This window comes from Nothoprocta perdicaria, unplaced genomic scaffold (genome assembly GCF_003342845.1).
Source record: "Nothoprocta perdicaria isolate Ctin4 unplaced genomic scaffold, notPer1 scaffold_247, whole genome shotgun sequence".
In the NCBI taxonomy this organism is placed as follows: domain Eukaryota; kingdom Metazoa; phylum Chordata; class Aves; order Tinamiformes; family Tinamidae; genus Nothoprocta; species Nothoprocta perdicaria.
The window spans coordinates 391,141-415,218 of record NW_020455474.1 but is presented as its reverse complement, the minus strand read 5'-3'; the positions used below and the strand labels follow the sequence as shown (position 1 = coordinate 415,218).

The window sequence follows — 24,078 nt, the reverse complement described above, 5'->3', positions numbered from 1 at the left end:
TAGATGATTTAATGGTTCTGGCTTCAGCTTCTCTTAGTCTTTATTGTGTTTCAAGCTCCAATGGTTCACCARCCGTAGGGCCATAGGTTCACTGTAGGACCGTAGGTGATTGTATCACATTCAGTCTGGAGGAGAGGACTACGCTATAGAGCCACGTGCTCCTTTGAGCCGGTCCTTCCTGGGGTGTCTGAGTGCTGCTCCTTGATACTCCGAGGAGGTGCCTGCAGCCTGGCCAGGACAAAGCTCTGCAGAGCCCGTCTCATGTGGTTTTAGGCCACGTTAGAGAGACCTTTCCATGTGCAGGCAAACAAAAAGAGGCTTTTCCGCTGTCCAGAGGAGAAAACTGGATTGGTGCCTACAACGGACAAGCTGTATGTGTTTTCTCTTCAMAGCTGTGGCCAGCGGTACGGAAAAAGCTCCGTTCCTTTTGGGCTGCAGTTATTAGCGTTGCTGATCTCTGTTTCCACTGCATGTGGCTCCTTCCCGTGACCCTTCGACAACAGCCTATTTATCAGTTGGCCACAGCTGGGAAAACGCTGCATTGGCTTTCTGTGCATTCCCAACGGAGACCCCCGGACGTCTTCTTAGTAACAGGAGGCTGTTCTTAGGAGGCTAATTCAACAAGGTGAAGATCAAGTAGTTAAGGATGTAGCTAATTAATCTGTTTCAGCTAAAATTCAACTTTGATACAGAAGAYGCAGGCTCACACTTCAAAATCTGAGATAAACGTTCAAAGCTGATGCGTGGTTTTATGTACAGCTTCTGTTCTCTTCAGAGTCATCCAGGATTCCTGGGGAACGTTAAAAGCTGATCTTTTATTTCTTTTTAATTGAGGGTTATTGTTTTGGGTAGATACTGTTTTATGTTGAAATTATGAAGTGAACGCCCACAGCCATTTTTAAATTGGAAGAATAAGCTGATCATTTTTATTGCAGTTGAGAGCAACCATTTGAAAAAAAAAATGCAGATACAGTTATCAACAGAAAGACCCTTTGGTTGACGTGCTCTGATTTAACAAAAGATCTTTACAAAGATAGGAAGTCTGAAGCGCACATGCACAATAGGTGTTTTTATTAGTCCCACAAATCCCCTTAGCAAAACCAGAAGGTCTTTTCTCAGTTATGTTTCTCTTGYAATCTATTTAATTTGGCTTATTAGTATTTGTATTGACTTAAGGTGGCCGTAATGCAGACCTTGTTATGCCTGCGCATTCCATGTGACAGTAGGCAAAACTAAAGGAATTAGTCTTTACAGCACCAGAAATCTTTCTGAGTTTCTGGGTCAACCTGGCAGTAGGTTGGCATCGAGCTTTGCAAAGTTTCAGTGATCTTAAATGTAAGCTTTTGACTAGCTTTTAGAATGTAAATTTTAAGGAAATGTTGAAAATAYCAACCTGAATGTGATCTGCCTGGAGCATAACATAAGTGCATGATTAGAAACATAATTGGACTAGCCTCATGAAATTCAGTGGTTTTTTTTTGAACTATGTACCAAATCACTTAGATTTTTGTGATTGATTGCAAATTGTGTGGATGTATACTGCACTATTATATAGCTCAAGGAGGCACAGCATGAATTATATTCAAGGTAGGCTGACTTTCCATCAATACGCTGACAATATTATCCTGTTTAATTCACTCAATGGCAGTATTAACCATCCAGTCAAGCTGTTTATTATGCCTAGGAGCGGGAAGCACGGCAGCAACCCACCTGAGAGCAGTTTCTGTGCCCTGACAGGCCGTGATGGTCGGCGACGACATCGTGAGCGACGTGGGCGGCGCGCAGCGCTGCGGCATGCGGGCCGTGCAGGTGCGCACGGGCAAGTACAGGTCAGTTCCCGTCACACAGCCCGCCTGGGCGAGCAGGGCACGGGGGCATAACGCGGGAGAATGAAGGATCCGTGTGGTTCCCTTCCTCGCAGTGTTCCGATGTTCTTTCACCATTGTTAATTATCGTGCATTAATTTTGAGAAGAAATGGAATTACAGTTTGGATCCTACCAGGATTTCTGAATAGGGCTTTAAAATGAATACACCTGCTTTTTTCCCTGTCTTCCTTAATCTGTTCCTGTTGGTAGGGCAGACTTGCCAGGAATTTACACTTCCACTTGTTGTCTGAACAAGCACTTCCTTGTGCAGTTAGGTTCTAATGCAGTGGTTGATGACATTTTTATTTGCAGAAAGCATTTGGGGAAAACACCGTGTGTGTCAGAAGCAGCAATGGGCAGGCCTGTTAGCCTTGATCTTTCTTTTCTGATAAACTAAYGTTAAAAATTTCCTCTAAGTATGATTTCCTCATCACATTTAGTGCACAGAGCTGGTGTGTTCCTTGGGTCTTCCTTTTTTATGACCATAGGTGGGCACTGTATGTTTGATACAAGCGYGTGCTTTCATTGAGCCAAGAGCCAGGTCTCTGCAGCTGCTCCTAAGAGACCTAAGGGCTGCTGTAAATGTGGAAAGGGCCAGGGGAGCCTGCTGGAAAACAAAGCCATCCTGTGGCACTCAGRCAGGTTTAGCTTTGAAGGCTGCTCAAAGGCCATGGATCTCCACATGCAGCAGAGATGTTCGTCTATACATTCAATATCTGGACTCCATAGTACTCAGGAACCTCTGTATTTCATACATGCCGTTTTGTAGTAGACATAGTTCGRTAACAGCATCTGTAATTCGTCAGAATCTGTATTCTTCCATCTTTGCTTTATTCTGAAATACTGAGACTGTAAAAGGAGGGTATTCTTTTTAGGAGGGATGCAGTGAGCAGGAGTGGTGGTTGCCATCTTTAAGATACTAGATTTCAAAATGAATTATCTATCTAAATATATCTCCAGGAGGAGAAAAAAAAAAAAAAGAAAGAAAAAAAGCAAATATACAATTTGTGCTGTTGGGGTTATTTTATCTACAATCTGTGTAATCAAGTTAACATCCTAAAGCAGAGAGTTWTGATTCAACGGTTCATTTTTTCTCTTGTATCAATGGAAACGAGCAGACAGCACTTTGCAAACCTGCATCTTAGTGTCTTCCTGCCATGCGGGTATGGGCATCAGGGAAGGAAATGTCTTTGGAAACAGAAGTAGACTGAGCAAATATCTCCTGTGATGATCTTAGCCCCTCGTCAGATAAGCCACAGGAGATGCTGCACTCAAATCTTTCACACAACTGATATGTATACGTGCACACCTACAAAGTGACATATATGCATGTATGTATTTCATATATGAATACATATATGCATATATATTAATATATTTGTRTGTGTATGTATTCATATATTGGAAAAGTATTTTCTAGTATGAAGGCTGARCCACAATTTTACAGTTTATAAGGGAGTCATGAATTGTTCTTGACCAGGAAAACTGTTAAATTTCCTGTTACAAAGGGTGGTTGCTGCTGTCCAAAACCATATACTGTTACAGGGCAAAGAAGTGCAGGTGAGTGCCTCTCAAAGTGAGCATGTGATATATATAAGCCAGTCCAGCAAATGTGAGTAAAATGAAATAGCTCCTTTTTTTCCAAGAAAGACCAGAGATTTATATACTTTTAAGAATGATTGGTTTAGTATTCACAGAAAATCAAACACACAGAGTGTTGGGAGAGGCTGAAATGAACACATGAATGAAGGCTGCAAGGCAAAGGAAGTGAAAAATAACAGAAAAATGTCATTATTCCGTGTCTGGTTTGGTTTAAAGGCTGCTGGTGTGAGGTTGTGCTCTCTTGCACCCTGCTGTGGTGCACAGAGCTGTGTGCTGCAGCCAGGTGCCTCTGGATGGCACCGTTAGTACATGCAGCTCAGTGCTGGCAGCTGCTTGTGCACCTCCCTCAAAAGCTTGGGCTGTTTTGCAAAAGAGCAGTAAAACACAAAAGCGCCAGCTTTTTCTGTGGCTGCTCAGTGTTGGCTCTGGGAGATTTTAGCTCTGGGAATCCTGCAGCCCTGCAGTGCCGGCAGCCCCGTGTCTCCCAGCTCCGTTGCCCCTGGGTTTCTGCAGCCGTGAGTGGTTTTCCCTTTTGCACCAGGATGAGGGTGACTCACTTCACCAAAATGGCTGCAAAGTGGATCTGAGAAACAAAAGTGACTATACASAGGAGTTGTTGCAAGTTCATTGCATAGTGTCCTGCCAGAGGCATGGAGATTACAGTACCCACCCAAGTCACCCCAGGTATTTTGGGCATTTTGCTCCTAATTCCATAGGTTTCAAGGGATTCTGTTGCCGTCTTCAGCTTTATGTAATGCAGACCCTGGCCTGGCAGGCACTGCAGCCTTGATGCGGGGCTGTGCATCCGGGCATTTCTCCTCAGTTCAAGAGTCACTGCAGTTTAATAGTTTTGAGATCTGCACCCACCAAGTGCCACCAAGGGTTACACACCTTACTACAAAAGATAACGCAGCATTTATGGTATTTCAAAGTAACCAAAGCACTTACATGCATCCTGCAGGTCGCATGGCAGCTTCATGTGTCTTTCTCACTTTAGTAAGCCAAAGGAAAAGTCTCCTTTGGCCTGAAAACCTTTTATAGAACAAAAAAGCACATCAGGCTGCTGATGTAAGAGTTTTGGGAGCAGACAGAGGTGGGCAGGTCTGTAACTATGTGGGAAACTTCCAGATGGGTTTTGCTCGGCTGAGTATTCCCTGTTCTCACTCCTCCATCTCCCATTTCCAGGGTTTATCTGCTGCTACAAGGGACTTGATCCTTCAGCAGGACTTCATCTCAGAGCTTGAACTCTYGCCCAGTAACCAAACCACGCAGTCCATGAAACAGAATAGATCCTAGTGTCTCCCGGGGCGAGTCTGGGTGGTGATGGAAAGGTGGCAGGGAGCAGATGGTGTTTTGACTTGATCTCCGTCAGACTGGTTCTGTGACGTGGGATGAATGGTTGTATTGGCCAAGTATATCCTTTGTTAGCTGTAAAATCCCAAAGCAGAGGGTCCCTGTGACCTGCTGTGGTCACCGCTCTCTACGTGTTCCCCTCCCAGCCTGAAAGCTAATGCTGGGGTTCTGCCTCGTGCCAGTGTGGAGATGAGATTGTCTCACGGGCGTTTTCACGTGCCAAGAGCAGACCAGGGTGAGGGCTCCTCGGCCCTGGGCATGTGACGCTGTCCATGATGTTTCTGCGCCCACCTGCATGGAGCCCGTTCACGGCCAACGTCCCTCCGACGTCGGGGAGAGCGGCCGCCTGCCCTCCTGGTGCCTGCGCCTGTTCCACCTGCAGCCAACTGGCCTCGACATCAAACCACCCATTTCCACAGTGACTRTGGGTTCCGCGGTGCTGAGTTACAGCCTCGTTCCTCTTTGTGGTGTGCAGGTTTGAGCAGGTTTGAGGCGTTTCCAGCTGTCTCGCCGTAAAATCGGAAGCGGTTTCCAGGTGCGTCGCTGGGTCTGATTGCAGGTGATTCTTGGCAGCGCAGGACAAATGCTTGCCCTTTTTTTGCTCTTTGCAGCTTTTGATTTATAAGCACTGAACTGTGGTCAGAATAAACGCACGTGGTGATGGACAAGACCTGCCCTCTGCTTCCAGCTCTGTCCCGGCTCTCCCGGGAGAACGGAATCAAGTTATTTCATGTTGCTCTTCGCTTTCCCCACTGTGCAATTATCCATTGAGGATAATTAGCCTGACTTTCTCAATGAAGTGGYTTGTGATGTACTTGGCTTATCTGATTCAAGAAAGCGTGCAGAATTTGTGCAGACTTATAAGAAATTAGCGTGCCTGGGAAAAATTAGCCATGGTGAAGAAAGAAGTTGGGATGGAGAGGCAACTTTTAGAATAACATCATCAGCTGCTTAAGGATCCAGGCAAACAGAGCGACCTTTCATAATAAAATCCTCAAGTAAGTTATAAAGCAATTCTGAAAAAAAATGGATGTTTCTACCTAGCAGTAAATTCAGAGCTGTCACAGCGTGTGAACAGGTTAATAGGGACACCTTTTGTGAAGAACGAGTCACTTTATTGCCCTGCAAAGAAGTTGCTTGTAAGAGAAGCAGCATCTCTTGGCCCTCACCACCCTGGTCCCAGGCTGAGCAGTTTTATCAGCTCCGTTGTGTTTCATGGGGCTCCATGAGGGAAGCAGGGGAGCGTAATGGGAAGGAGCGTGTGGAGACGCTCCTTCTATGCAGAARGGCAGCGCGAGCGGGTGTCTGGCCTTCCTGAAATCCTAAACAGCAAGATGTCCAGCCCATCATGCACTCCAACAAGATGTATTATAGTACATTAATGCTTTAAGTAATAGTTGTTAACATCTAGCATCAGCAAGTCACTTTTCCTTTTAGCCTGGGTGTTGATTGCAGTACATCCCGCAGCACGGTTGTCGTCGACTGCCTGCCTCAGTCCCAGTTTGCTCTCTCCGCATGCAGGTATCAGTTTGTTGCTGCACTTGGGTTCCTGCAGCCGTGGATCAGTTTTGCAGAGGGAGTTCCCAGGAATAACGTGTGCTCCTGTGCTAAGGCACCGTGTCTGTCAACAGCCTGAAGGTTCCCAGTGTGTCCAAATGCTGGCRCAGGAGGCAGGTTTCAGTACGTGGTGCTTTAGGAAGGGCCGGTTGCTGCAACTCGCTCTGCTCATGCAGCTGGGCCCTTCCCGGAGCGCTGCCCGTCTTGCACAATGCAGACGTGCCCTGGGAACACATTCCTGCAGACATGCCGGYGCTTGGGAAGCGGCAGATCTCACCAAGTGGGTCTAAAGAACCATCCTAGATACTGCCTGAATTTCAGACACATCCTGTGGCTCACACAGGATCAAACACAACTGTGCTTAGAGGTGAGAGGAGAGCACTTTTGTACCAGGATGCACCAGAGCAGTGGCAGCAGGTGCTGTACTGGCCTGGAAAAAATACTCTGGATGTCAGGAAAGGGATTGTAAGTTTGGAATGAGGCTAGGTGCAAGCGTAAATAACAGAGGACTGTAGCAGTTAAGCGATGCAATGTGATATAATATACAGCTTGCCAGTATATAACTGTATAGAATGCACGGCCTGGCTCAGATCAGCTGTCACATCTCAGACGTTCATGAAAGGGAGCGACCACATCAGTCCCTGCTGCAGTTTCACTTCCCCTTGCCATTAGCAACACAACACGTTCGGGAGCAGAGGCTGCTGTTTTAAAGGTTCCCATTCCTTCTCTTCCGAGGCTGATAAATAAAGGGCTCCAAGAGGAGGAGATAGTGCCGGGAGCAGCCACGAGGAGCAAGAAGTGGCCCCTGGGAGGGAACGAGGCTCAAATGTGTGGAACTGAGTCACCAAAGCTGTTCCCTTTTGTGGGGCTTTGCCAGAGTCCCTGTGCAAGCCAGAGGAAGGCAGCCTACAAGACGGGACAGGAAACAGCTCGTGGCTTATTTTTATCTTTAGAGGCCTTTTCCCAGTGCTAATGTAACGTTGCATAGAAAAATTCCACAGCAGAGGAGTCATGGGAGCCGACCAGCCCCAGCAGTTTCCCAGCACTTGGTGCGTGCAGAAGGCCAGGCCGTGTTGGACAGTCCCCGCCGGCAGCAGGGACGGACACCGTGCCCAGAGCCAAGTGCTTTATTGCCGAGGAAATGCCGGCGCATGTGCGGAAACGTGCTGCAGAAATGGCAGGGACAGCTGCACTGCTGCGGTTTCACTAGAGATTTCCTTTTTTACAGCCCGGGTTCCTCTCTGCATCCCCGTGCTCCGCAGCTAAATGAAGTTGTGAAATGAAATCCCGGCTTTGCGGATGTGTCTGTGCCTGCTTCAGGGCCCTGGGGCGCTTTGAACGCCACCTGAAATGGGCAGAGAGGAAGACGGGTCGCTTGGCCCTTTCGTCTTCCATTCACTGCCAGCCAATTTTATCAGCTTTCCATATCCATGTAAAACAATCCCACTGTTTTCAGGCTGTTCTTGCCATAGCTGCGCTGCAAACACCCATTTCTGAGCCCAAAGCCCATTGCAGAGAGGCACCTGGTTGTGAGACAGGTGAGATGGATCGTTCCCGAGAGCATCTTTTGCTCTGTGTGATTTAGGGGGGTAGCTTCGTGTAGAGGTGGGTGTCTGCGTGTGCCCTGAGGATGCGGGCACTCCCTGTGCCCAAGCTGGGCACAGAGGAAGGGAAAACCATCTGTTAATTGCAACACATAATTTTGTGTTGGAGGGAAATGGGGCCGAGCTGCTTTGCCCCAGGGCCGGGCCCCATGGCCCCGTGGCCAGGTTGGCAGCACTGGGCTGGGGAGGTGGGTTTGGGTTTGTTGTGCAGCACCCTGGCTAATTCACATCCTTGCTTTGGGTTCACAAAAACAAAGGAGACTCCTGTGCTAGGGAGCCCCGAAACCCGCCTCAAATGCAGCTTTGTTTGGGCTCTGCTGAATAACATTGGCATTTGAGCCAGCTATCGGCCACATGACGCTGAAATTGGGCCTGAAAATAGGAATTGTCTGACCCTGAAGGGAAGAATTTTCACTCCTAACCCAGCGCCCTTCCAGCTGACATTGCCGGCCGGGGAAGCTGGAAAAACATTCAAAATGCAGCTTTCCACACAGGAACTCCAAGCACTCGGATCAACCCGTGCTCGGGCAGTGCGTTGCCAGTGAGCAAAGGGACAAAGGGAATGATGAGGAAAAGCCGCGGAGATGGAGCAGGAGGATAGAGCAGCGTGTCAGGAAGGAGCTGTGTGGCTTTTAAAAGTGATAGCGGGTAAAAAATGTAATTTTCTCTGAAATCCCTGCCGCAGAATCGCTCCATTTTGCCCGCAGGTGCACGACACCTTTGCTCATCCTCTGAGGAGGAAGCTTGTGTTCTCCGAGTGCACCATGAGAGCTGTAGAGCTTTCCACATGGTGAGAGGAAAGTGTAGTATTTGTTTTAGGTGTCCCCATTATCCATTTTTCCTTCTATCGTTTGAATTCACATTGGATATTTATAATGCTGTTACAGCAAAGGTGCCCAAAGCACAACCGTGGACAGGATTTTGTCCGAGTCCCATATGAAGTGAAGAAACCTAATGTTGCTCAGTAAGTGCTACATGAAGAGCCAATTCCAAACATACTGCTGGCCACTTCTAACCAGCAATGAGAGAGAAAAGAGGGGAAAAATAGCATCTGTATCTATTATTGAAGCAATGTATTTGATTAGAGCCTGAGGCAGGATTTTCAGGGTTTCAAACTCTTCACTTTCTCATATCTGAGTTTGTCACAACAGTGAAATTCCTACTAGAGATGAGTGAGTTTAAAGACACCTGCCGTAGCAACACACACGAACCAGCAGCTTGTTCTCTCCTCCAGCCCTCGGTTAGGGTTTGCCTGACTAAGCACGAGTGTATTTCTGGTTGTCTGCTCAGAAGTGACCATGCTGCGGTTGCAGAGATGTTTCACTGGCATTTCCAGGGCTGTGAAGGCAGGTGATAGTCCAGGCAGGACCAGGAATCGGCTTCACATTCGTGCCACAAAACGTGCTGAGCTCAAGCGGGACCCAGTCCCCTTCTTCAGCGTGTGCTGTGCAAAGATGGAGAGAGAAGGGTTGAGATGTGGCCCTTGGGCTGTTTGATAAAAGGAAACAAGTAGGAGGTGAACGTCAGCCGTGAGCGCGATCCCTGCTCCTGGTTATGAGCAGGGAGCTGCCTGCGTGGCTGCGGGGCAGGCAGCCCTGCTGTGTCTGGCACGGGTTGTCCAGCGCGCCGGCCAACACCTGCGTGAAAATCCTGCCCTCAGAAGCCCCTTCTGCTTGTGAATCCGGCCGCATTGGGCGCTTGCTTTGAGGAGCTGCCCTTAGTAAGTGATCACCCTTCCCCTACACCCAATTCCTGCCTCCTCCGTGCCGGAGCAGACTGTGCCTCGAATGTGCAGGGACCTTACGAGCTGCTTTTGTACTTGCCAGGCGCTGCCTGATGGGCCTTTCTGCCTGGGTGCCGGGTCTGATTCCCATTTCTCCAGTGCCTTGCTCACGGTTAATGCAAACGTTGATGCATTTATTTCCAGAGTGGAGCTCCGAGATCCTGCCTTCGCTTTGCACACACAAAGGTTAAAAGCGGTGCTCTCCAAGGGGTTAATCGTTTGCATGCTCAGTTTGGAAGGTTTGTGTGTAAACGTGCTCAGAAGTGCCCACAGCAGCCACTGCAGCACGTGCGTGGGCTGAGCACTTCTACATGTGAGGTCCCAGCTGTCCCCAGGYGTCCGGGCCAAAAACCTGGGTGTTGTGGCATGAACAGCGTGGCTGGAGAGGGGAGAACAGGCAGCTCTGCAGGGCGGCACTGTCGTTTTTCATCTCAGAACCATCCCTGTCTCCCTGCTGCTCCTTGGTGCTTAGAGATCTCCCCTGGACAACCCAGGCTGGTCTGTAAAAGAAACCAGAAATCCCAATGTTTGGGAATCAGGAAGCAGAAGAGCGGCCACAGAGGCCCTGGTTCAGCCTCTGCTCCCCCTCCAGAGGAGAGCAGCAAGCCCTTGGCACCCAGCAGTGGAGCAAAAGGCCAGTTTTTGGCTGAGGACTCGGAGGCCAAGTCCTGCTCATACAAAGTGGTACAAAGGCTGCAGTTGAAAGAAAACCTGTCTGCATTTAAATCAGCCCAACTAAAGGGGCTTTTTTTTTGCCGTGAGCTGGCGGGGACGCCGCGTTGCCTTCCCAGAGTGGTTTGTGCAGTTACCAGCCGTTGTGTTGATCCGAGGTTTTCTTTCTCATARCAGTTATGTATGAGGTATTGCTCTGTGAGTATCACCTATGCGCTGCACGTTGGCTTTACCTTAAGAAAGAGGCAGATTTGTTACCTGCTGCAAGTAGTGAAGTTTAAGGGGCTTGGCTAATCTCTGCTCACTTCCACCTGCTGCCCTTCTGGCCTGCTGGATATCTGGAAATAGCAGAGCAAGTGTGAAAGGGAAAAAAAGGAAGGTTCCCTCCATGTGGAGCACGTTGCAGCAGGGCAGGAGAGGTGTTTGGGCGGGTGAATGCTGAATTTACAAATGCGAGAGCTTTCGAAAACCTGAATGTGGCTGGAGACCTGCAGCCGAGATCAGTCTTCTTGCAAGGGAGGAGTAGGGACAACCCTAATTTCACCAAATCCTCCGGAATTTACCACCTGTTGTCTTGACACCCTGCACCCTTCCCTGTGGAAGACTCAGCCACATCTATGGGTCTGGCAACCTCAGTGCTCCGGGGGCTGTGCGTGTGGCCATACGCTTTTCTTACCATTTTTCTTACCACTTCTTTTTACGTTTTCATTTTTTTTTTTAGCACTTTTTTCCAGCCTGGTGTAGCTTGCAGGAGCTGCAATGCGTAGCCTTGGTCTCCCGCTCAACTCTAAAGCACTGTGGCATCTCAGAGCTCTTAAAAAAGCATTAAAGAGAAAAAAAAATCACCTGAACTAAAAGCTGAAGATGTTGGTCAGTCATCGGTGTTTCCTGGAGGGGAAGAGCCGTGTTCCCTGTGAGCRGCTGGGGACCAACCCGACACGTCCCAGTGCCGGCTGTTCCCGGAGCGTCCGTCCCACCGAGCCCGCGCGCCGGCAGCCGCTGGAGCCTGGTCCCTTCCCAAGCAATCCCGGCAGCTGCCGGCTTCCCTGGGAGCTCCRAGGGTTGGGAATGGGCGCAGTAAAGCAAAGCTTTTCCAGAGCAGCCCTCCTGTGGGGAATTTTGTCAGCACTCTGCATAGTGAATATGTAGGATGTATGCCTATAGACAGCCTCGAGACTACAATGGGGTTTAATCAGTCTCGTTTACTTGTGCAGAGAGGCAGGGCAGATCTCCATGGAAAACCCCCATGGAAGCCTAGAGAGGTGGCAGAACCTGGCAAACAAACCTASCTGCAGCCCGGGAAGCAGAATATGCAGAATTTGCCTTTTTTCCTCCCACAAACCCCTCCCGGGCTGCATCTCCCATGCTAGCAGTCTTCACTTCTCCTTTTCTTTTCCTCTTTTTCCCTTCTGCCTGTCTCCTTGCCCCGGGTTCCTGTCTTTGCTTGTCTCTAGGGCTGCCTGKCTCGTGCCCACTGCTCCCTTCCGTGTGGGAGCACCGAGGAGCCATAGAGCAGGGCCGCAGGGACCAGCCGCTCTGCTGCTCCTCGGCCCATCAGTCTTCCACATTTATGCAGTTGCAGGAGATGGGAGCAAAGCTGCTTCTTTGGGTTCATCGGCTCCCAAGTTTTCGGCTTCTCTGGTGCTCGCTGTTGGGTGAACTGTGGGAGCAGCATCCTTGACACCCYGACAGTCTTGGTCTTATCTGCTGGGACCCTATGAAAAAAACCACCAAAGCTCTCCAGAGCAGGAGCTTAAATATGGCCATTAACTCCTTCCTCAAGGATCTCCTGGCCGTGGAGGCGGCTTCCCGGTAGATGGCATCAAAGACAGCGAGTTCCTGCGGTGGCCCCAGCCTCCCGGCTGCCATCCCATGCTCCCGCTGCCGCGTTTCCAAAGAGCCACAGGGAGTGGGATGCGCCAGGGGAGCTTAAAATGTCCAGACTGCTGAATTCTTCTTTTTTTCCATATATATAAATACTGCATTTGCAATGTCCTGTGTAGTGAGAGGATTAATGATATTTCATCTTTTTTTCTTCACTTTTTCTTTATAATCCATAAATATGCCTCATAGTTGTTGCAGGTTAGCAGTCTGCTGGACTTGGAAGAAATCTCCTTTCTCAGCAGCCTGAGATTTCTCAGTAGATTTAGGGCCTCAGGAAACGCTCCTGAGCAGGGCTTGACATGAGTCATTTGAAACTTCCCTCAGTGACTCCCTGGCTCCTGTTCTCTTCGGGAGCGTTTCCAAAGCCAGGCTCTCTAAGGTACCAAAACAAGGTCAGGAGGAGTTGATGGGCAGTGCAGTTCGGGATGAAGGAACATAGATGTAGATTATGTAGATTTTCTTTTTTAAACCTAGACCYTGATGGCTTCTAAATCTAAATGAAGTGACTTTAACTTATTTTACCCTTGGGAAGTGCCTTTCAGCTGCGTCCTGGCACTCGCATTAGGCAACAAACTTAGCATGACTTTATGCCTCTATTTTCAGTTCACACAAGAACGCTGGCTTCCTCCTGCAAGGCTGCTCTTCTGCTCCATTCACAAGGGCAAAGAAAAGCTCCTTTCCCCTCCTTGCTAGGTCACAAACACCGCATCCGCCTTGGGCCTAATCCCTCGGTCCAGCTGCTCCGAGAGACCTTCAGCCCCTTGCAGGTGGGCTTTGAYCCGTTGGGTGGCGGCTGAGGGAGCCACGCAGGCACTGTGAGCTGGCCCATACCTGTGGGTCTTGTGGCAYGCTTGCCCTGCACAAGCAATTGCCTTGGAAAAACACAAGAGATTGAAGAGGAGGGGCAAGCAAGTTTCTTCTGATGCCAGAAAATTTACTTTCAGATGGTTTCAGATGCTCAGTTTCAGCCTGAATGTTCATATACTCCCAACTTTGAAAAATTGCCAGATGTTTTTTCTGTTTCAGACAGATGAGTAGATCTGGGGTGGTGTTTCAGACCACTGCTGGAACCCTGCTTATTAATCCCTTAGATGCTTGGGGATTTTCTTGGAGAGCATTTGGATCTTACAGGTTGCCACTGACTTTGCTGCTCCTCACTATTGYCATGCACCCTTGTAGAGGAGCGTTTAGGTAAGAGGATCCTGACTCCATAGCTTGGGCACCCAAATATTCCAGGAGCATCAATAGAGATGTACATGAACGCAGAGATGTCTGCCTGAATGCAGAGCCACAGAGATGCATTGCTGGTTATTCCTTCAGTTTGGAGTTCGGACACCTTGGCTTGACAGCACTGGACGTGCCGCCGGGAACTCCCCATGCTGTCCTGCTGCTCTCAGGCTGTTTCCATTACCATGGTGCTGTTAGGGACCCGGGTGAGGTAATGCTGTGAAAAACCATGCAACAAGCCCTCTCCAGGTCTGCTCRTGAGGGGAATGCAGTGTGCACTGCCTGCAGCGGCTGGACTAACGGGGTAACCTTGCAGGCAAGTCCTCAGGCAGGTGGGTTGCAATAGATCCATAGAAGTCAATGGAGTTGCGCTGATTTACACCCGCAGAGAGTCCATTTCTCAGCCCTTTAACTCCAAGCTTTTATCGTTCAGGACTCGGCGCTAATAACTGTGCGAGCATCCGAGTGCAGCAACCACTCAGCAGCTCTGCTGAGGTCCTGCCRACTTTTATGCTCCCAGCAGCATTTCCGAGGCTCCTGAAAAAGGAGGCCCAGACTGCAATTGCTTTTTTTCCCCCCACATCATTGATGTGAAGAATGTGCACGAGCGAAGGCATCATTTGCACTTGACGAGGCTCCTGTCTCGGTGCCGCCCGGAGCCGCTCCCTGCTCCAGCTCAAGAGATTTGGGCCCCACACACTAATCACCTCGCTCTTGGAGCCCCAATTTGAGGCAGATTTGCTCTGTCTGGGGTGGTTTTTTTTACAGCAGACAATTTGTGAAAAGCTACAGCAGCTTCTTGGGTTCRTATCTTTTGAAAGGACTTTCATTTATGTTAACAAATGAACAAAASAAAATGCTCTTTTGTGCTCTGTAGACCTGCTGTCTTTGAAGTACCATTCAAGTGAGTAGCACAGAGTGAAAGAAAAGACCCTGTCAATACGTGAGACTGGTCCCTGSGTAAAATTTCGGGTCCTTATTTGTGGCTGGGGGTTTTGCTGTAAAGGTCTATGAAATCTCAGGATGCTTTTCTAACTTGAGGACTTTTATTTAAGAAACGCTGGATTGTGATTCTGCTGAATAGAAACTCGGTCCATGACTGTGTTATTTTACTGTTCCCAGGTTATTAAAAATACTTGTGAGTGGGTGTCCTGATGGGCGCCTGGGGAGAGGGCCCTGTGGTTTTATGAGGGACCTTGTTTCAGACTGGCAGCAGGAGGGATCCCAGCTCAGCCTCCAAAGACATGCCCATGTTTTTATTTTTTTTTCTGTTGAACTGGAACTGACCYTTTGCCGTTATTTTGGAAACCACACTGAACCTGTACCAAAATGAAGGAAAATAAATTCTCAATAGCTACAGGATCAGAACGTTGGTTTGGCTGCAGGGAAACGTTGCCAGCAGAGAAGGGTTCAGCACAAGAACTGTTGGTGCTTGCAGAGTGTGTCTGAGACTGGGGAGAGAACTGGCAGGTCCCTGAAATCCCAAGTAGCTCGGAAAGGCTGGGATCTGTGGGCCCCCTGCCTGGGAAGGGGTCTGGGAGAGGCTCTGTGGCCTCGCTGCAAAGAGGTGGTTCCGCAGGCTGCGGGCGCAAGGCTGGATCCATTAAAATGGATGTGGATCCAAAGGAGAAGAGGTCACGTTCACATAACTAATCCCTGATAGTTACTAAATGCATAGGAATCCCGTCTGTGATCCGTGTGCTGTTTGCACCCTTCCCATCCTTCCAAGCCACTCCTGGAGTCTCCGGCACCACTCGGGTCTCAGAGACATTGTCCTGGGGTTCAGGAGAAACTCCAAATGTAACCTGATTCCTGGGACAGAATTCCAGCCCCACGCACAGTCATGTTGGGAACAGGGGACTTGTCCCATCGCAGGCAGTTTTACTGGGATTGGTGCTCAGGGTGAGACTGATGAAATAATCCTGTCTAACAGGGACGGAATCGACATTTACTGGAGCTCGGGAGAAAACATTTGGGTAGAGATAATGCCTTGGTTCAAGGGTTTAGGTTTGAAAACAGGATTAAAGCCTGCTGGGGATTTGAAGATGGCAAAGAGAGAGCTCAGCGTAATCGGGAGCATCCTCTGTGGAGCGATCACACTGCGCTGCCAGGACTGGACTTTGCACTGGTGGGACCTTTCCTGGCATCTTTGGGGACCTTTGGGGTGTAAAGGGGCAGCTGGGCTGTGCAGGGGGGAGAGGGAGTAATTGCAAATTTCATTCTTAAATGTATGTGGTGTTAAAAGAACAAACTTAGCCCAGGTGAGCGGGTGCAAATCCGTGGAGACCGGCAAGCAACACCTTACACAAGGGCTAAACTTGCCCCGTCTCGACCTAGTGCTATGGTGCTGTGCTGAGCTGGTGCTGCCCAGTGCCACCCAGTTCTGCAGGCCAGGGAAGAGCATTTATTTCCCGGGTGAAAATGAGGGAAAGGGCCTCTTGCCTTAATGTTTGGATTTGCCCAAAGTCTTGTTCTCAGGGAATGAGTTAGGCAAAGCTGGAGGAACAGACACTGAGGAAGAAAGAGCGATGAGGGAAYGAAGTAGGAAAACCTAATGATTCCCAAGAATGGATCAGTAATCCACAAGTTATCCTTGCTTCCAAGAACTGGAAGACAGAGAAAAACCCTTAGAAAGGAGATAAGAGGGAACTTTCCATATGCCACTTTACAACATGATGTTTGGAACCTGGCGCACGCTGAGACTCCGGCATCTGCTCGGCTGAGCATTTGGGCTCGGAAGGGCTGGGTAAGCAGTTTTCCAGAGCACTGCAAGGGTGGATCCTTAGGCACGGACATGTTCCTTGCTTGTAGCCTCTGGAGAGTCCATTCACCCCAGGAGTGGATCCGCTCTAGTCCCAGGGCCGCGTCTCCTGCCGAAGCTCCCATTGAGCCGTCCCACGAGAGCGGCAGAATTTGGCTTTGTGTGTGCTGAGGAATGAATGGATAAATAAATAATCCTGGCTGCCYTGGGCCCTTCACCATTTATAGTCATGCAGCAAGATCGGACACGGGGTTTGGGGAGCGCTGGGGCGGGGGCGGCCCTTCCTGGCGGCCCCGGCCCGTCCATAGGACAGGGAYAGGGACAGGGAAGCGCTCGGAGGGGCCTGGAGAGCTGGGCCTCTTCAGCCTGGAGGAGAGGAGGCTGAGGGGAGACCTGATCAGTGGCTATAAACACCTCAGGGAGGCAGTGAGGAGGAKGGGGTGGCCTCTGCAGTGATGGGCACTGTTAGGACTAGAGGAAATGGCCACAAACTGAAGCACCAAAAGTTCCCCAGGAACTTAAGGAAAAATTTCTGGACAGTAAGGGTGCCAGAGCCTGGAASAGGCTGCCCAGAGAGACTGTGGAGTCTCCCTCTCTGGAGATCTCCCAAACCTGCCTGGACACAGCCTGTGCCATGAGTTCTGGGTGACCCTGTGTGTGATGGGTGTTGGGCTGGATGCTCTCTAGAGGTCCCTTCCAACCTTGAGGATTCCGTGATTCCCCTCCGCGGAAGCCACRGGGAGCCCATCCAGAGCGGCTCCGTGTGGGCTTTCCCTGCCTGCTCTCGCACGGGATCAGCAGCACCAGAGGGGTTGCTTTGCTCACAAGGCCGTGGGAGAGGCAGGGACAGCACGAAATCCCCTGCCGGGGTTGCTGCCAGCCGCTGGGGCTGTCCCTCTCACTTAGCCCTGTATGAACTTTTTAAAGATAACATTTAATTCCATCACTTTAGTAAAATCAGCCACATGGCTGGTTTGCAAATGATCCTACTTGACAATCTGAGGAAAGAAGACCTCGTATTAATTTTTGAGATGCCTCTTGCTGCTTTTCTTGTATTGTGAACGTGGGCCCGGGTTCAGTTTATCTCCTCTGAAGTGGATTTCCTTTTTTTGTTCTGTTTTGGTTTTTTATTTCACCATGTGGTGTCTGAGGCTGTGAAAACAGCCATCCCTGATTAGTCACCCCAGTTCTGTTTAACACTTGGAGATAACTTTCAGCTCCTCTGTTTTCACTGAAGCCTTTAAGCACGTGCTTAGCTTCAGCAGAGCTTTAATCCTGTCCCTCAAGATAGGACGAGTTCAAGTGTCATCCTGGAGAGCTGCTGGCCGTGCATGGGCCACCCGCAGCCCAGGCTTGCCTGCTCCCACTGGGCTCTCGGCGTGTGCGCGGCCCAGGGAGCAGCTCCACATCCTGATCGGTCGCTCCTGATCCGATCCTGATCCGTCGTTTTGTGCCCCGGGTGCCCCGAGGCTGCAGTGGAGCCTGCACCGCGGGCTGCGTCCGTGTAATCCGGCCGCACTCCCAGGGATGCCCCGTTGTCCAGCGGTGGGATATTCAGCTGCGAGCAGCAGATACTGGAGCCCTTCTGAATACCCCAGAGCCACCAAAACCAGTGGGAGGCTCTTCAGCAAAAACCAGAATTGCGTGAAAATCACCTGGGGCGGGCGCAGCAGCCGCTGTGCGCTCCGGGCTTTGGCGGGCCCTTGTCCTTCCCCTCCACCCCCGGCCTGTCCTGCTGAGCCCCTCCAGGTGCTCCGGAGATCCAGGAATGCCAAAGGAAGCAGAGGGCCCAGGTGGGAGAGAAGGGGGGCAGTTGTTTTGCAGTAGCTTTTTTGGTGGTTGGCGGGGCCTCCGGAGCTGCCCAGCATGGGAATATCCCCTCTGGATGCATCCTTTAAAATGGCATGAAATCAGCTCGGCCGAGGCAGCTAATTAAACGCTGGGGGSTTTAGACAACCCATTAATACTTCCAACAATTTGACCCCCAACACCCACTGAGTCTCTCTCTGAAGGCTAATGTATGTTACATGGTTTTTCTTTTAATTAGAACAAGATTGTAATCCATACTTCGGTGAAGTTCATTACACTTAGAAACCTAATGCAATCAAAAGATCAATCCGTCATCAGCTAAGCAAGGCTGCTGTAATTAACATTTGCAGAAAACTTTTAATTGCATCCTGTCCTTCACGGCAGGTGAGGGGAGAAGAGGGGCCCTGGTTCCTTGTCCTCCCTTATAAATGAGGGAGCGAGCGTTGTGTTTTATATCCCTAACTCCAGACTACTTCAGCTCAGCTTTTCACGGATCTGGGCTCTCTTTTCCATATGAGGGCTGCATAATTCACTCTAATTTTATTCTCTCTGCGCGCTCAGAAATCCCCCACTCGGCTCATCTGTAAGTGGAGAAGATAAGAGGCTCTAGCAGCATGAATTTTCACTAATAAGATTACACCATGATAATGGGCTGCTAGAATAATTTAGCTCCTAATGATTTTGTTCTTTCTTGCTTCCACATGATCAAGGGCACTAYGCATTAAAGTTGCAGAAGCTTTTTTAATTAGGCGGTGGTAAGTGTGTATTTTATCTAACAGCCTTAATGATTCAAAGGGAGTTTCTGCTTCTGTGGGAAATGCTTGTTTGGTGTTGCCGTTCCCGAGGATATGTGTGTAAGCACATGTGGGCGTATGGTCTGATTYCTGCAACAAACTCGTGTGTTTTGTTGGGAAAATCCAAATGTTGAGACAGAAAGCAGTCAACCACGCTGCCTGGAAGGGGATCAAACTTCTAATGCTTTAATCTGATAGAAAAGCTGACGTAGCGTAACCAAGAGGGCAAAAGACCCCATAGCTTCACCCCGATTGGCAAACGATGCCACAGTTTTGTCCCCTCTGTGGTGGCCTTGCTGGATCCACATGGGGTGACCATGTGGGCCTCTCTTCTCCTGATGCTGTGGAGCATCAGGACCTGGGAAAATGACCGGGATTTTCAGCGGATGGGATCGTCTGGCCTCAAACCTGCCACGGTCTCCAGCTGCAGCGGGAGGAGCGGTGGGGATTTTGGGATGGGATTCGGCTCTGGGCACCGTGGCTGCTCCCGCRCGAACCCGAGGATTGTGTAACCTGGCCCTGGAAAACTCATCAGCTGCCTGAGCTCTGAGCTCTGCCGGACTCGGCTCCCGCGGCTTTTCCGGCAGATGGGGACCGGGAGCCGGGATTTTCCAGTGCTGAGGAGCGTGGTGGGCGGAAGGGGCATCCCCTGGACCCATGTCCTGCTGGGGCCTGTCCCGCCAGCCTCTGTCCCTTGCAGAGCCAGGCGGCTGCCCCAGGAATCCGTTGGGAATGGGGCGCTCTGCTGAGACACTGCTTTTTTATTTGGGATTTACAGGGGTTTATTCTGAAAGAGAAGTAAGAGCCCAGATGGCTTGGAAAAACGCAGAGGGATCCGACCTGCAAGCGACTCTTGCCATGCACATTCCCGTACTCCGCGGGTGATGGAGGCAGCTCTGCCAAGGGTGATTTCACAGGAGGCCTGGAAGGAGCRTCCAGCCCTGCCAGCCTCTGCAGTGGGCAGGGCCGCCAAGAGCGAGGGATTTAGCCGGCAAAGCCTGGAGCTGGCGTGTCCTGCCTGCCTGCTTCCCAGGAATCAGGCTCTTTCTCCAGGAGTCACCTCAGGGATGGGGACAGGAGACTTTCTAGGGCAAAGAGGACAGAACGGCAGCAAGTGGTCTTGTTGGAGCTGCCATCCCGCTCGCTATCCCCCCTGTCTGTGGGGCTGCGACCATCTCCTTGTCGRTGTGGGAAGCTGGATCCCGGAGCGCTCCTGCTCCCGCTCCAGGATTGTTTGTGGAGCTGGGCGGCTGCCCTCCGCAGAGGTGGGCGCCTGTCCGAGGAGAAGCCGTTTCGTGGATATAAATAGTGCTGGTGGCTGAGCCCCAGACTGCGCGAGCAGGAAAGCCCCAGTGTTTCCTCGAGTTTGTTTGGAGGGGGGCCCTGCAGTGCTGAAACGGGCCGGGCATGGAGGCCCATACTGGGATGGGGATGGATCCTGCTCTCTGTCCCGTCTCCATGCTCCCAGCCTGTGCACGGCGCTTTCCCTGTCCCCAAAAAGGCCACGTTGGGGGAACTGGAGGATTCCTGAAGCCATCCCCGGCTGTGTCGCTCCCCAACCCCTCGCTGCAAAGGCCAGGGTTTAATTAAAGCCAGACATTAGTTTTGGCCTCTTGCATTTGTATTCTGGCTTGGGCTTTTCTCTTCTTAAGTCCCGTTGGAAACGTTGGCTAGATGATACCAAAGTCAATTTGTTTGCAGTGGAAGGGACATTTTTAGACAGTGGCCRAGCATTGTTGGAAAAGAGCAGAATTAGCAGCATGTCACCTAATCCTGGTGGAACTGGCGGCCGGGGGACGCGGAGCAACTCGCTCACAGCAGAGTGTCCGGCTCAGCCGGCAAAGGAGCCTTCAGCCCCGCATCCATCCTCACCCTCGGCAAGTGAGCGGCCAGCGCCGACCTCGGGAGAGCATCTTGCGCAGGAAAGACGGGAAGGAGAGGAGGTAAAATGGGTGTCTCGGGGAGGCTTTGGCGCACGGGTGCTTCGGGGCTGGCCACATTCAGCCTGCGTTTCGGTTCTGCTCCCCGTTTTGCTGATGTTTAGGAGTTCTGCTGCCTCCCCTGCTGTCCGTCATTATCCCACCCATYCCTCTTTCCTTGCCGGGTGCTTCCTGGGGACAGGTGGCAGGAGAAGAGCCCTTCAGCTCCCAGCCCACCTCGCGGGCCGATTTGCTGCGTTCCGGCAGGACTTCTTTTGCCAACCATTTTATTGTCAAGCAACAGCGGCATTTTTTACCTTGCAGATCTCTTTCAAGCCCTGTGAGGATGCTCAGGTGAATGATGATGGTGCTAGCAGGCGGTCCTGCCCCTCTGAGAGTGCCTGGGCAACAAGAAGACTCTCTCTTTTCTCCCAAACCACCAAATCTTCCTACTTCTTCCACCCTCCATAAGCTGCTCTGCTGGCTAGAGTGGGACAGAACTGACCCATGTTTCTCTAACATGTTAAGCTCAGATTCCCTCCCCTCTAATTGCTTATAAACATGTTTGGTCACATTGTTCTCCGCAGGGGGATGGACAAACAGATCCGTRGGTTAAGGTGCAGATGAGTGGTTGCTTGAACTTCCTTTTCCTCTTGTTATTCCCAGAGACACAGAGCGGGACACCCTTCCTTGCTCAGTTATGTCCCCATGCACCCTCAAGGTGCATCCTTATTTCCAGTTTGTGACCAAAAACATTTGGGGGAGTCACTGTGGGGGTTCATTCCTAGTAAGGAAGAGCTAAAGCAATGGAAAAGCAGCAGTGAGTTCCCTGCCGGTCCTGGCAGTGGCTCTGATGAAGGAAAATAGAGAGAAGGCTACGGCTGCTCCGGAGCCAGCGCGTCCTCGCTGTGCGTTTTAGTGCCCCGGAGCTCTGCCTTGGCCAACTCGTGTTCCACAGCAGCTGGAGGAAGCAGCTTTGTCTCTCCTGTGCATCCGAGCTCCTGCCTGTCCCCCCTGATCCTTTGGAGGCTGCAGGAAGGGGATCTCCAAAAGGACCCCAGGGAGAAGCTGGAAAGTCTGTGAGGAAGCAGCCAGTAACTGTCCCATTGCCCCCGCTCCAGAAACAGCAGGATTTTTCCAGACTGGAGAAAGAGGCTGTAGTTTACTGGCTGCTGAGTATTTGCAGTGAGCAGGGAAGCGCTCACTGTCCTTAATTCCTGGCAGCAGGAATTCCTCCGCTGCGTGATGGGATGGGGTTTGCCAGTGCTTGCAGTCGCTGGAAGCTGCCGTGTCCRGGAGGAGCTGCCCATATTGCTCCCAATCCCGGGTGCACAGATGTGCGGGATGGCCCAGGAGCTGCGGACACCTCTAAAGCCTGATGGAGCCCAGGAAGACGTGCAAGTGATAGGGAAGCGGGAAGAAGGGCCTGGGAGTGGGCAAAAATCAGTGCTTCCTGTCTCTCCTGCTGCACTTGTCAYTGAGTTTTGCACCAGTTACACATGTTGGGATTGCAATATAGGGTGATTGATTTGCCCATGGACCCAAAGGGATCCTTGAAGGTAGGTGCCAAACTCGGCCTCGGTTTGTGCCGCGSGGTCTGTCCGTGGGGCTGGCCCAGCCGCTGCACGGAGCCGCTGCCGCCCGCTCTGCAGGCACCAGGTGCTGAGCTGAAACTAAGGTAAAGCCCTGCATTTAATAGAGACCTTGTGCAAGGGCCGCCTCACAAACACGAGCAAACCAGCCGGATTTCCCAGTTTAATTGGGCAGAAATCCAGGAGTGAGGACGAGATGAACTCTAGGGTTTTGATCCATTTTATTCTCGGCCTCAGTGTTAAAAAGSTTAAGACCGTTTTTGTGGTGAGTGTCTGAGAGGTCTCTTCCTCCCGCCTTTGTTTATGCRCAGGCCGTCAGACACAGGGCAGCAAATCCAGCCTCGGCTGCGTGGGATCCGCTCCCGCTGCAGGCAGAGGAAGCTCCTCACGGGCAGCAGGGAGCAGGTTTGGACAAACACGTTACCAAAACTACTGCGTGCACAGGGCAGGCCACGAGGGATGGATGTGCAGGCAGCCCCTGTCTCCTCCGTGGTCACCCGCCTTCCTCCTGGTGCTGCTTGTGCTGTTATTCCCCTGCTGTTTTGCAGCTGGGGGAATGAGCATCCAGAGAGGCCGAATGTCCTACGTGAGGTCACAGCCCTCATGCGTGACCGTGTCTGCGCCAGGAATAAAGTCTGCATTTCCTAAATCCCGGCCCTGCTGCCCCCGTGAGCCAACACGGAAATAAACTGAAGTTCTGGTTCCATCAGGAAGAGCGGGATTGGGAGCTGAGCAAGGCAGGAGCGGTCCCATGGAAACCCTAGGGTTAATGAGCACTGCAAAACGGGTGTTTTTGGGTAAAGGCCAGGGAATAACAGCTTATCTGGAGAGACAGGAACTAGGAAGGGAGATGAGCCAGTCCTTAGATCATTGCAGGCCCTCACCAGGCCTTGGAAAAAAATGGTCATATTAAAATACATAYCTTACAAATCAGTCGGAAACAATTGTCCCGTTAAAATAAGTCATCTTTCTATTTTATGTATCATTTTAAAGGAAGTTAATTTAATTGGCTAGGAAATTTCTTCATCTACAGAACAACAGGCATACAATGAGTAATGTGAATGCTAATGTGTGTATGTGTCGGTGGTGTCAGCGGGTGGGAATGACCCTGGCATCTGCGTGGGGGGAATAACATAGCTATTAGTATTATTAGTATTAATTTTACACACACAAATTGGTCCTGTAAGGGGTTACTTGTTTGCACCAGAGGTTATTTGCATGTTGTTTTGTTCCCGGCGCTCCCAGTGTTTTGGCTCTTGGTTCTGGAGAATCACTTTGTGCAGAGATGTTGCTGCCTAATACATTATGTGCACRTAGAGTAATGGTTTGTTAAGGAAGAGATTTCAGCTGGTTAGAAAATCTGAGAGAAGTAACTTGAGGACCTTCTTCCAGGTTCAGAAATACGCTCGCGTCTTCAGCACCTGCCTCAGCAGACCTCAGCATCTGAGAGTGCGTTAGCTGGTGTAAATTATCCTTTATTCTGTATATTTACTCTTTATTCTTTTCTCTTGCGTTTCAGCCAGGCCGAGCAGCAGCAGCATTTCCAGCTGTATCTCATTTACTGACCGACCTTACACTCGTGTGGAGCATAGGTGTCATTAGCGGCGCTGCTGCCCGTGGGACGCGTGGAGTTCAGGCAGGTTTTGGGACAATAT

The 24,078-nt window shown here is 50.6% G+C and overlaps 1 protein-coding gene across 1 annotated transcript in view; it reads left to right on the top strand.

Annotated features, from left to right (window-relative positions):
- Positions 1-24,078, top strand: part of LHPP (phospholysine phosphohistidine inorganic pyrophosphate phosphatase) — a 53,364-nt gene that overhangs the window by 10,743 nt on the left and 18,543 nt on the right. Inside the window, exon 6 of the mRNA XM_026039955.1 lies at positions 1,738-1,829. Coding sequence (XP_025895740.1) covers positions 1,738-1,829 — 92 coding nt within the window. The remainder of the gene's footprint in view (positions 1-1,737; positions 1,830-24,078) is intronic.